The 13,695-nt window shown below is 39.2% G+C and overlaps 1 protein-coding gene across 13 annotated transcripts in view; it reads left to right on the top strand.

Annotated features, from left to right (window-relative positions):
• PPP4R1 (protein phosphatase 4 regulatory subunit 1) overlaps positions 1–13,695 on the top strand; it is a 68,088-nt gene that overhangs the window by 16,318 nt on the left and 38,075 nt on the right. For 10 of the 13 annotated variants that reach the window (XM_054816052.1, XM_054816055.1, XM_054816063.1 and 7 more), the window contains one exon: positions 9,392–9,498. The exons of 1 other annotated variant lie outside the window; for it this stretch is intronic. In XM_054816052.1, the coding sequence (XP_054672027.1) occupies positions 9,392–9,498 (107 nt within the window). Of the gene's footprint in view, positions 1–7,806; positions 7,850–9,391; positions 9,499–13,695 lie in introns of all 13 variants that reach the window. 2 more of the 13 variants (XM_054816061.1, XM_054816060.1) reach the window with 1 other exon arrangement.

The following is a 13,695-nucleotide window of genomic DNA, read 5'->3' as shown; positions in this document are numbered from 1 at the left end:
GGCTAACTATTCATCTGATTCAAATCTGACTGAAGTTAATTTGCATGAAATACAAATAATTAAAAAACCCCACGACAACTTTACAAAATTCTTAGGTTTCACTCTTTGTTTCCTGTAACTCCTAGTTACAGAGCGCAATATTGATAACAGAAGAACATTTGCTTACCTCTTAAGGCACCTGTAGTTCAGGACTTCTTGAACTTTTTCATTACTTGGACCATGTTCTTTTAGGGTTTTTGTGGATGCTAACATTCCTGTTGATGCAGGACTAAAAGATAATAGTAAACTGTATCCATAAATCTGTGTGGAAAGTGACTTGAAGAAAACACTTCACAAAAGGTCAGGAGAGGATAATGAACAACACTGCCGATTGCCAGAGGAACCCAAGAAGTGTTCTGCAGGATCATCCTCATCCATAGTTTACAATTTGAATATTGCTGCTTCTGGTTATTGAAAATGAAAAATTGCTGAAAAGAAAGTCTTATCTTACTCAGTTAATACTGTGGTCTGCATTTGTGGTGGGTTGACCCTGGCTGGGGGCCAGGTGCCCAGCAGAGCTGCTGTATCACTCCCCCTCCTTAACTAGACAGGGGAGGAAAGGTATAATGAAACGCTTGTGGGTCGAGATAAGGACAGGGAGAGATCACTCACTAATTATCGTCACGAGCAAAACAGACTGAACTTAGAGAGGGAATTCATCTAATTTATTACCAAGCAAAACAGAGTAGAGGAATGAGAAATAAAATCAACTCTTAAAACACCTGCCCCCGCCCCTCCCATCTTCCCAGGCTCAACTTCACTCCCAGCTTCAACCTCCTCCCCTTTCAGCGGCACAGGGGGACAGGGAATGGGGGTTGTAGTCAGTTCATCACACGTTGTTTCTGCTGCTGCTTCATCCTCAGGGGGAGGACTCCTCATTCTTCCCCTGCTCCAGCGTGGAGCCCCTCTCATGGGAGACAGTTCTTCATGAATTTCTCCAACATGAGTCCTTCCCACAGGCTACAGTCCTTCACAAACTGCTCCAGCGTGGTCTCTCCCATGGGGTGCAGACCTTCAGGAGCAGATTGCTCCAGTGTGGGTCCCCCACAGGGTCACAAATCCTGCCAGCAAACCTGCTCTGGGATGGGCTCCTCTCTCCATGGGTCCACAGGTCCTTCCAGGAGCTTGCTCCAGTGTGGGCTTCCCACGGGCCGCAGCCTCCTTCAGGTGCCTCCACCTGCTCTGGCGTGGGGTCCTCCATGGGCTACAGGTGGAGTCTCTACACCCCCTCATCCTTCCTCCATGGGCTGCAGGGGGATCTCTGCTCTGGTGCCTGGAGCACCTCCTTCCCCTCCTTCTGCACTGACCTTGGTGTCTGTAATGCCACTGAGCTAGTTGTTTCATTTAAAAGTACAGGTATTATAGCATACTTCAGACAGACACCACTACCCCCTGCCCCATCCCTCGCACACAGACATTGCAATGGAGTGGAGAAATTCAAAACCAGCATTTATATGTTAAGGTTGAAGTTTTCTTGTGTCCTATTTTAACATAGTTTAGTTTGGGCTCCAAGTAAATCTTTAATAAAGCATGTTTGCTTTTATGTTGAAATCTTAATTTGGTAGTATACAGAAGATAAGTCTATGATCGACTACCCTTGTAGGTTAGCCTCTGTGTTGTTGTTTGTGACCTGAGTTCTGTAAGGATTTAGTGCTGTGCTTAACTTCAGTCATGTGACGTCTACTTAAAATTCCATACTCCATGTATGAACATTCCCCGTTTGGAAGGTTTTCATTCTGATTGAACTGAAACTCATAGAATGGTTTCTCTTATTATAACCTGCATAAATCTGTATGCATAAATTAGTTCTGAAATGCCTGATTTTAAAGTTTTCTGTTTCCTGAAATCCAAAGTTTGTGCTATTTTACCATTTGAGATGAAATCAGCAATTTGCCAACCAGGAAGGAGTTTCTGAGTGTTTGACTTTTTCACAGGAGGTGAGGGAAGAGGAGCCTTTAGGGCTATAAGTGACAATTATGTAATAAAAACCAGTAGGGAGGAGAACAAACTCAGAAGTTGTTGTGACTTGAATTTTAAACATGGATAGTGGTCCTAATATTGCCCATTTAAGAAAAAAAGTCTCTCCCAGTCTCTCAGTGTGGTTGCATGGGGTGTGGGGCGTGCATAAGCTTGAAATCTTTTTGATGACGCTGTCCAGCTCTAAGCATCCTGTGCTTGCCTGTGCCATGCTGCAGGTGGAGTAACTATAGTTTTCCCTGGGGCTCTGTTGTGTTTGCTTGTTCGTGGTTTTTTTTGTTGCCGATTTCCCCCCCCCCCCCCCCCAATAAACTTGTTATTTAATCCTAGCTCTCTTTGTGGGCTTACTGTGTTACATAGAAACAGAAAATATAGGAAATAACATATGATAGCCATTAATGATGTAACTGTGAGTAGCAGTTATATCACTATGAGTGATAGTGAGTAACTGTTGCAGGCAGTTTGTGATGATTCAGCATTAGTCAGTCTCAGGAATAATTGGAGAGATTTTTGGTAGATGGATGAACAGGAACATTTCATAGGGAAAAGATAAGAATAAACCACTTAAATGTAATTTATGTCTCTTAGTATGGTATAATCACATCCAATTACTTATGTGTAGTTTAATGTTATATTATGATTGAGTTAATGTTTTGATTGTTTCTGTGACCTTGAGCCTGCGTTTGTGTGGAAGCTTCAAATTATAGATGCTCAAACCCTTGAAACATAATCATTGAGCCTGGGTAAATTAGGGTAAGATTTTTTTTTTTCTCTAAATGGATAAATTTGGTTTTAGTGTGGTTTTTTAAAAATGTTTAAATTTCATTTAAAGTATTATTTCTTTTTGTATTTGTTTTTATTATAATTTTTTATCTGGTTAGTCATCTACATATGTATCATATTTGCAGTGTGTGATTATATCAAATGATTAATGTGAAGTGATTTTTAACAATTACTACAAAAGCCTAGTTTCCTTTGAGTGGATTCCTTGAACACTCACGATTTCTCAGCTGGTGTCCGAAGGCCAAAGCCAGTTGCTCTGAGATGGAAATGGATCTGTGTCTGCATCCTGAGAAATTGTAGCAGATTGGACTTGGAACTTGCAAATAGCAATTGCTTCTTCATTTAAATATGTATGATTTTTGACAGGATGAACTGAAAAAAAAGTCTGAGGTAGGGAATCCTTTAACAGCTTCCTAAATGGTGGAAGGAGTTGCTGTGTGATAATTTTTGGTGTGTTATGGTCTACATCCTTGCTGTTTCAAGCGTTGCTGATCAGCACCACAGATGTTGTCTTAGTCTATGAGAATGGAGGGGAACCTAACAAATATTACAATAAATGACCTCTCTTGTATTTGAAAACCAAGGCAAGTGGGACTCTGGTTATGGTTTTATTAATGAAGAGGCAGCCTCCAGACCAGATTTGAGAAGCATTTCTAGCATATGCCTTAATAATCCAATATTATACTGCAGCAATAGTAGATGCAGAGCAGAAAGCCAAGACCATCACCCTGAAACACAAGGTCTCCTTTTGTCTGGTGGTGCTGGTGTGTGTGCATGCATGCATGGATGGGGATTCCATTTTGCTATTTGCTTTAAAAACTGATTGCTGGTGCAAACTGGAGCATAGCTTTTGTCTCTTCTCATTTTAAAAATCCTTCGTGGGTTTTCTTAAGCTTTATTGCCATTAACATGCTTCCATTCATCATTAGGAAGACTCAGAAGTATACAACACTCACCGATAGATCTGTTCAAATAGTGAGCCAGTTCCTGAAGAACAGACCCTTCCCTTTTGATCAGCCTACTTTTTGAGAAATTGCTGTTGCCCCTTCTCTTTAAACCAAAGCAGATCTTGGCAGTGGACGCTCATTCATCAATATGACCAGTCTTGGCTATCAAGACTCTACATGTAAATGTAGATATTTTTAAGCTATCCTCTTGCCATGCTTCTTTGTGTTCTGAAGTACTACTTTGCTTTTTCCCTTGGGAGAGTACCTGATGACTTTTGAAACTATTTTAAAAAAACCTGTTTAACTTCAAAATACTCAGAGCAGCACTGGGCAGTAACTGAGGATGTGTCAGATCTCAGAGGGATTAAGTGTAGGTGTGTCTACTCACATACAACTTATCAGCAGCACTTTTGCTGTCTACAGTATAGGTGAAGAATTGGCCTAAAAAGCATTCTGGGTAACTTGTCTTTTTTTGACTAAAAGATACGCTGCTCTGATTTCATGGCACAGACATGTAGTTTCTGATATGGTTGGTAGAAGGCAGCCTTCTTGCTTTCTAGACTCCAAATGGAAGAGAGATTGGCATCAGAAGGGAGGCTGTACCACGTGTAGCAATGAATTATTTTAATGATTCCTGACTGCAGCAGTCACAATCTAAACCTCAGTTTTACATGTCTGTGATTCTGGAAAACAGTCTAGAAGTTTTTAGAATATATGCTCTGTTTCAGGAACTGAGAAATCAATTTCTTTCAAGGAATTGAGGGTACCGATACATTTTTAGATGTATCGGGGCTATCATGTAAGCCTTTCCAGTTCTCCGCTCCCTTTTGCAGAGTCAAGAACGTCATTTTACTGTGTATTTAAAAACTAGGACTTGCATGCAGAAAGTGCCCCCACTAAAATAGAAGAATGCTGTTTTCATCCCTCTGTGCAGTAATGTGTATCAAAACCCTCTCTAAGTATGGTTGGTGGGATGTTGAGAATCTTATCAAGACCTTTCTTAAGTGTAAGAAATTACCTTGCCTTATTTTCATTTAAATACGATCAGATTATAACCAACAAGTTAATTGAGAATTTGGTTATCCAGAGCTGTAACTTTTTTTCTTTCCCCACTCACTTTCCTTCTGTCTGTGCAGTCTAACCCAGTGTAAACTTTCTCTTTTTTGGGTATTTGTTGAGTACTGACAATAAGGAAATACCAAACTCGTACCAAAGCCATGCAGGTGAAACTCTAGTGGTTTCCTAGTTCTGACTAGGACACTTCTCATCATTTTAGGATAAACTAGGTTATTTCTCCTAATGTCTAACTTTCCTCTGTTTTCATGTTTCAGTCTTTCTAAGCCCACTGTACATCAAAGAATAAAATTTAGTAAAAGTGAAACAAACCTCAGAACACTTTTTTTGTACGAATTTGCAGATACATGCATACCAAGTAAATTACTTAAACTTAACTTCCACAATATAGATGGAGAAAGTTTACCTTGTAAGTGTACAATAAAATGATATAAGCTGAACTATCAAAGGACAGAATTTTTCCAAAGCACTAAGAGAAGTCTTACTTCAAGAATACTGAATGTACCTCTGCGTATTTAGCCTTCCTTAAGAAGGGCACAAAGATGATGATTTTGAAATTGGGAGTTTATTCAGAATAGCTTCTGAGATTATTTGGAGATACAGTGACAAGTTAAATTACTATGACCAATATTCACTTAAACATGAAATGTCATCAGATCTTGATTTAGAAGTTCCGCAAAAATGGGTGAAGAAAAAATTATCTTTACTTTTCTTTGTCTCTTTTTTCTTTTAATGTATACTTAGCAGCTATATGCACTCCTTGTGCAGATGAACTCATTTAAATTCTGTAGTAGTTTATTAAATGGCTAATGATGGTGATTGGTGCACAGTAATTGTACTACTTAGAACTTCCAGTATCGATTCCAAATAAGGTCAAAGTAGTATATAAAAGGAGTTTGAGCCAAGCAAAGATATTGTCACAAATCCTGATTATGTCCCTGTGTGCAGTCTTCAAAATATCTGTGCCCTGCATGTGAACATAAAGGCAAGGTGTTTGTAATCTATCCCCGTTTAATCCCACTGCTAACTGCAGTGAAGTGTGCCTACAAGATATCCTGTCAGTTTTTCTACCATTGGACAAGCTTTCCCCATGCATGTTTGTGAAAACTTGAACTTTGCTAATTGTCCTCCACCTCAGCATATAATAGCTCAAGTGCTTGTACTGAATACTACGTTCCAGCCTTTGACCTCTGCCCTTTCTTTGACCTGTAAGCTATTTAATGGATAAATAGATGCATTGCTGCTTAGGTGGCAGTTGTATACTAAAGACAGGTATGGTGAAAAAATAATTTTCTTTGAGAGTTCACAGTTGTAGGGCTATTGATTTGAAGCTTCACTTCCCAGAGCAGCTAGAGAAAGTCTTCTTTGGACCTGGAAGAATCAGGTATAAGATCTGACTGAATGGGCAAGAAGATGCAGTTCTACTAGTTGTTGCAATGAAGACAACCCTGCTGGCACTGAGAATGTGTAAAGGTAGAAGTTCTTAGTGGAGCTTGGTATCTCATTAGCGGTGAGCACTGCACAAACCCAAACCAGTGGCAGGACAGAAATAGCAAGAAACCATTAATCCTAGTCCCAAATCATGCCCTCATAACCAGGAGTAATGTATAGTAACATAATGTATGCCATTCAAATTACTTATATTGTCATCATTAATGTTGGAGTCATTTCTGTCACATGCTTGAAGGAGTCTGATTCCCTGTTAGAATGCAGTTAATGGGGACATGTTGTCATTATCCCTAGAGGAAACCTACTCCTCCTCTTTTTCCCTGTCACAGGAGGTATCTCCTTGCCTCTTGAGCATGAAGCATGTCCACCTATTTTTGTTGTTTTGTTTGGGTCTTGACCAGACAGGTCATCCTTCAGAGCTCTTACAATTTCACAAATGCTTACCTGGTACTCACCTGGCAAGTTGCAGGCAAGCTATTGCTTGCCTTATGTTATGCTACTATGCATTGGCAGTTCATTGCAGTCCTCTGTTGTAGGCTTTTTGTAGCTTGACTGCCAATGCTTGCATGAGAAGTAAGATCAAACTGCTAGACAGGGCAACAGGGACCCTTGCTCTCCAACCTCTTCTCTCCAGTAAGCACAGCATGTTACAGCATGAGCTTGCAGGGCGCAAGTCATTGTACATTAGTTGCCTATGTGCTAACTCTCAGCCTGTGGCAAACGTGAGGTGGGTTTAGCTCTGTCCTATGTTTGTGCCTTAGAGGCACGAGAACAATTTTGACAGTTTATTGGGGATCGTGGCAGAACTAGGTCAGAGCCTGTAATGTTTGGAGGACATGAGAGGACATTGTCTCCCAGAACACTAGATGGATGGAGTTAAGAGATGACCCTGTCATTACTGGCTGTCTACCCAGTTTTCTAAAGTGAGTTTAGCTTGCCCTGTTGTCTTTTGTTGTAATGCTTTTTACCAGAATCTGCTAAATGTAAAAGTAGACCCATTGATTCCTTTACAAGCCAAAGAGGGAAGTACCACCTGGATGCAGGTGGGAGCCATCTTCCACCTTTAGTCCAGGGAAAAAAATTGAGTGTCTCTTTGTAGCTTCGAGTAGATTTAATAAATAAGTCATAACTACTTCAAGTTAGAATTTGTGTTTTCATCTCCTCTTGAGTAGAAGGTTTGTAGCCTTCAGTTTACAGGGTGGCTACTTCTGCATAGCCATCTGTCCAACTCACAGGAACTAACAAAGACTTACTGTGGGATGCAGCCACCGCGGTTCAGGATACTGCTAACAAAGCTCTGTGAGGAGATGAGAGTCTTCTCAAAACTCCCAGCACAGTAGGGGGCCATTCCATAGTCCCCAGGAGCCAGATGGGATGTAGTGCTGTTTATTGTGGTTCCTTACTTGCTGAGACCAACTCAGTGGGTCAGTTGACTTGTCTGTTGCTTTCCAAGATTTTTTTTAATATGTAGGAGACACATGCATCCTGGCAGGCTGGTTTATGAAATATGCTTCATCTGTTCCTCTTCTCTTTTCAGAAGTGTCCAGCCCTTTAAAAGACCAAGTCAACTCTGCTTCTAGGTTAGTGTGTCACATAGTCTGTTTCCCTCCATTAGGATTTTGATAGTGGAACTTCCAACTGCATATCAAGATCTCTGCTGAGATGTTGCACTTTTACCAAGTTGAGAAGAGTGAGGGAGAAGAAATTTGTTGAAGCCAAACAGTTTTTTGCAGTTTGGTTTTTTAGAGGATTTTGTTGATGTGTATGCCAAAAAAAGTTTAGTTTAAGATAGTTTTGCAAGTGGCCAATGTGAAACATTTAAATTATTGATTTTCAGTTTGAGAAAATGTAAATGTCTACTTAGCTTAGGGAATTCATGAAGACCTACTGTATTTCTCCATTTGTATGGAGCTGCGAAGTTCTCAAGCTTCCCTCATACACTAGGAACGTAACCATCTGTTTCTTACCAGTTTGTGACCATTGCTTACATTCACTGTTTGTAGTGAACATGATCAAGTTTAGCTATGCTTCAACTCTTGTCTACAGCACTGCTGTTTGTCAACAGTGCTTATATCTAGGCTACATCCTAACAGTGTTTCTGTCAGTCAGTTCTGGAAATATCTGGCACTTGACCCTTGCTGCTTCAGCATTTTGATAAATTGCTCCGGGGCGGTACAAGAGCTAGTAGCGTATTGGACACTGTTCCTTGGTCCATTCCACTGTTGGGATCATCTGGCTAGCTCTTTGAACTGATGTTCAACCCACGTTGTCCAAAAGCGTGGTGGTGGGGAAAGTTAGGCAATTGCAGGCTGTTGAGGAGAAAGGTTGATTGCCGCACATTGCCAGCTGCATTGTTTAAAATGTAATGTTTAGGGCTGTCTAGGTAACTGATGGGTATGACTTTGTAACATAGGCTGCAACAGAACCTTAGAGGGGAAAAATCCAAATTTAACTATATCTTGTCACTGACAAGTTCATCCTTAGAAAAATTTCTTGTGCATTAGAAGTAACTGAGTTGATTCTGACTTGTTTCACTTTCTACTTTGCTTAATGTATATGTCCCAGGCACACACGGGCTAGTACATTTTATTTTCACGGTATATACCCATTGCTCTATATAGCATTTGAATGAAGTTTAGCTTCTAACTGTTACTGTGAGTATGGAAATCTTCAGCTTGAGTGTTCATGCTTTTGTTTGTAAAATAAGTTCATAATTCTGTTTAGCGCTGTTCTGACAATAGTGGTGTTGTCTTGCTTTGTATGGAACAAGTTAGGGAATTCGGAGGTGAGGATGGAAGCCTGACACTGACTTCCTAACATTGACCTCCTCTTTGCCCACTTGGCAGATGATTACTATTTTTTATCTTTGTGGCTGGTTTTCCTTATTCTTGTAAACCAAAGAGATACTTTTAATGTTACATTTAAAGTTAACAGTTTTTTAGGATTATGCCAGGTGTCAGAATTAAGAATTCCCAAAGCAGGACTAACTCAATTTACTGAGTTAAAAACGAATCTATGTAAAATTTTACTGTTTGGTTTAAGAAACTTGTATGATTGCACAACTTTTTGGCTATTTTTCTGGACACAAATAATGCTAATTTTTAATCTTTCTTGTAAACTAGGCAAATGGTGGCTCGAAGTTTGCTGGACACTTTGAAGGAAGTCAGTGATGATGAGAGAGATTGTATTGCTGTGTTGGAGAGAATCAGCAGATTAGCTGATGATTCAGGTAGGTAGCATTAAACACTTTACTGGGTTAATGAGGGAAAGTCAGAATTGCTGAACCTGTGTTCAGCACAGGACCAATATATTCTTTCTTGTCTTCAATATTCAAATTAGGCTTCTGGAAATGCAATAAAACACTATAAAATTTCATTTTGCTAAATTATCCCCCCAACGATTACTTTTTTCGTTATTATTTTCCTCAACAGAATTAAGCCCCTTCAAAATGTAGGATTACCACTTCTCATCAGTACATTTTTGAATAACTTTAGTACTTCAGCTACTCAGCAGATCTACATGATTATTTTAGATTTGTAGATAAAGATCAATTTATTGCCTTGAAAATAATCTTGCAAAACATCTGTGCAAAACTCATATTAGTTTTGATAGAATTTAAAAGCTAAAGTTGTTCCCTTGGTCCCTTTTGGGCAACCAGTTGTGAAGGTAAGAGAGGCAGCAGAAATTGGCAAGCAAGATGCAAATAAAAGTAATGAGTAGGAGGGCTCTTGCTCATGATTATGTTGAGACTGCTGGGTGTTTGGAATAAAAGGCAAAAGAAGGAGAATAATGAAAAACAAATATGAAAGAAAAAGAGTTGCTTAAAATTATTGGGGGAGTGGATGAAGGGAAAAACGGCGTGGACACAGCTGCAGTAAAATTCCAGGTTGAAGATGCTCTAGAAAAGATTAAGGGCTTGATTTCAACGTAGCTGATACAGTTGAAGCACCAAGAAGGAAGGCTTTAGCAGCAAAACACCAGAGAAGATCTGAAGTTCATTCTTTTGTCATTGTAGGAGTGCTATGGAAAGAAAATTGTATTAAATCTTGTATGAGAAGGAAATGTTTCTTTTGTTTAATGTCTGTTAGTTTTTCTCCCTTCTTCTGGAATTGTGGAACATAATGCTTTCCAAGGGTAAAAAGGTATTATGCTCATTTCTGTTATTCTGTCATTACTGTCTTCATTTAAAATGCACATTTTTATTTTTCTGAGGGAACATCCTTGTTTAGCCAGGAAAAATAGCCTGTTGTAAGCATTACATAATTGTATTGAGCACCTCTCCAAGGATTCTTTAAGAGGAGAAAAAAAGTCACTATTCATTTAAGATTAAATGTGCCTTTAATTGGGAACAGTGGCATGCTGCTGCTTCTAGAGTGCTCTCCTGGTCTGCTTCTGATATCTGTATATACAGTGCTTGTTCGCGTGATAGTGTTAACAGTTTTGAGCATCAGAAACTGTCTGAAGCTTCATTTCAAGTTTGGAAAATAGGACAGATGTGTCTGGGGAAAATGGCCTTGTGCAGCAACTTTGTAGCTTTAGGCTTTTCATTGGTGACCGAGTGTGTCAAATTGAAGTTTGTTTAGGTAGAAATGTAATGGCAGCCAAGAGCTGAGCTCAAATCAATTTGTTTCCTTTAACAAGGGTGGAGTACATTTTTAGTCAGGGTTGATGTTTTCTCAGCATCAGTAAAAGCAGCATTTCAGGCTTTTCCTGTGTTGTAGAAGTTGTCTCAGATCTGCCAAACTAGTAGCACTGGATTCTGCAGCTGCCCCACAAATTAAATATCTGCAAACTTAACTGAGTTTTGTGCCTCAAGCAGTTGCAGTATTGGACTTGGCCTGTTTCTGTAAGACAGGTTATTAGAATATCCTTGTGTCTTAAACCATGTGAAAATTCATTAGGGAACTAGATCTGCTTTGTATCTTCTTAATATATGTGCTTGACTATTATTCAAACTGTAGCACAGTGTTTTTTGGGTTTTTGTGGGGGTTTTTTTGACGTTGCTATTACTAGACTTGTTTTTCATTTTTCTCTTATCTGATGCATTTTTCCATTTATGATATTTTCCAACTTGTTCTGTAAAACAAAAAACCCCCTGAATTTGGAATAAGAAAACATTATGAAAGTATCTGTGCATTTTGACTTGCTTGGTTAGAGCCAGATATCTGTATGGTTAGAGCCATCCTGGAGTCAACCCTTCATGTTTAAATGCATAAATAAAAATAAAACCAAACTGTTGGGAAGTCAAACTAAACTATGTACAGGCCTTCTCATTTCTAATGGGTGGTACTCATTTGTCTTATGTCAAGTTTTAAACATTTGGAGGTATTTGTCTTCTTTTGTCAAATCAAGTCACAGAGAGTGAGGTACTTTTTTTTTTGCCTGTAGTTGGTATAATGAGGTTTGAATTGAAGAATGTACACGGGATATATGATATCTTTGTGCTGCTGCTGCTGTTATCTAAAATATGGGTACAGCAGTGAACCAGAAATACCAACTGTCCTAAAGCTGCCTGAGCAGTTCTCTATCCTGTTAATACTTTGCAACTTCAGAAGTCCTGTAGTTGGGCTGCTGTTTTTCAGGCATGGTCCTTGCTTGAAAAAGAAACATGTTTTGGTGATTTTGTGTTTTGGGGTTTTTGGGGTTTTTTTATAAGCTGAGGCTACAATGAGACAGCCATTTCTATGTTTGAGAGCAGACTTTCAAAACAGTAATTATTTTTATTCTTAATGTACTGTGATAACACTTTAAGAAGCTAAATGTCATCTGTTATGCTAAACACTGCATTAATGTGAAATAAAAATTATCCTTTACCAGAAAAAGATCTGGGTCCAAATATATGATTGTAGAATGGAAGGCACAAAAAATCATGAGACTATGGTTTGGTATGATTGACACGAATCTTGACCTACCAACTGGCTAGCCACGACATAAATCTTTTGAGGCATCATGGCAAAGGCAAATATCAGCTCTAAAACTTTTAAAAAAAAAAGTTGACAAATTCTCAAAGAAATAGCTTTTGGTGGAAACTCCTTTGGACTCTGAGTAATGTCTTATTAGTATCACTAATTTATGAAAGTTTCTTTGAGGGGAAAAGAATTAAGTATTGCATGTACCTAAAGAATGCTAAGTGTTTTAACATCTGTAAACAGCCAGTGTGCAGGTTGCAGGTGGACAGGCAGCAAGTTGTAGTGAAATATGTTATATGAAAGAAAGTTCTAACAGCCGTTGTGTAACTGCACGTGCAAATGAAATAAAGCAGGTCTTCTGACAGGACATTTGGACTCTTTCTAATGAATTAGTTCCAGGTTACCTGTGGTCTTGCAGCCTTATGGTAGGTTTCTACTGGGGAAAAAATAACCACTTCAGATGATATTGGAAATGAGCTGCTCCCAATGCTGATGGAACACAGGAATTGCTGTGCCCTGGTATCATGTCCTGCCATATGTAAACGGCAGCACAGAATAGCTGTTCCAGTGGAGGAAACCCCTCAGTGGCAATTGGGGAATAATCTGCTGCCTCCAACCCCGTTACTTCCAAAGAAACTTTCTCCAAATCTCAGTTGTTTGGAAGGCTTGTTTTCTTCAGTGTTTGTCTTCATTGCAGTAGTTGGGTGTTATTGTTAAGTCTGCAGTTGTGCTGTGGGGTTTGCATATTTTTAGTCCTTCTAAACTCTGGACTTCCCTGCTGTCTTTGCTAGTGAGTTTCCTATGATGGTTACAGCTGAGATACCTTGTATTGCTTTTTAATCTGCTGTTTAATCACTTTGTTATTTCTCTGTTTCTTTAGGGATGTTAGGTATGGCTTCCCACTTAGATGTTTTTGTGGTGTCTTTGAACCTATAAAAGCAAAGAAGCAGCTTGGCATAGAAGCCCAGTGCTTGGCAAATGTTAATTTATCCCCTGTAAACCCTTGTTAGGAGGGAAAAAAGGCTTATCTTCATGATAAAACAGCTGGGCTTTCCTCATTCTCAAATGTAGGCTAGCCACAGACATAAGGCCCTTGTTCAAGCTCACATATGTCTGTCTTTTTCACTTGAGTAAATTAGTATCATCCAAACTCTTTTCGGTACCAGCTTGTGAATGGCTTATATGATACAAGGCTTCATCATTGTGTGCAAAAGTATGATTATCTGGCTTAGAAAGTTGACTTCAGCCAGAATTATTGCATTACTGACATTTTGCTCAATGTACTTGCAACAGGCGCCAGAAAAGCTTTAAATCTTATTTTCTTGGGGTTCTTTTAGAGGGAGAGTCTGTATCTTCATTTCTAAAAGAAATGTGGCATTTTAGTGTACTATGAAATAGGTACATATAGGTATCTTTCTAAAGAAATGATGGGGAAAAAGAAAGTGACTTTCTGGAGGACTGGTGCTTATTTGCTTTGAATATAACCAACTAGAATTTTTTTTCTCCTGAATGAAACG

Source organism: Grus americana, chromosome 2 (assembly GCF_028858705.1).
Source record: "Grus americana isolate bGruAme1 chromosome 2, bGruAme1.mat, whole genome shotgun sequence".
Classification (NCBI taxonomy): Eukaryota; Metazoa; Chordata; class Aves; order Gruiformes; family Gruidae; genus Grus; species Grus americana.
Note: the sequence above shows the minus strand (reverse complement) of the source record. Positions and strands in the feature narration are given on the sequence as shown.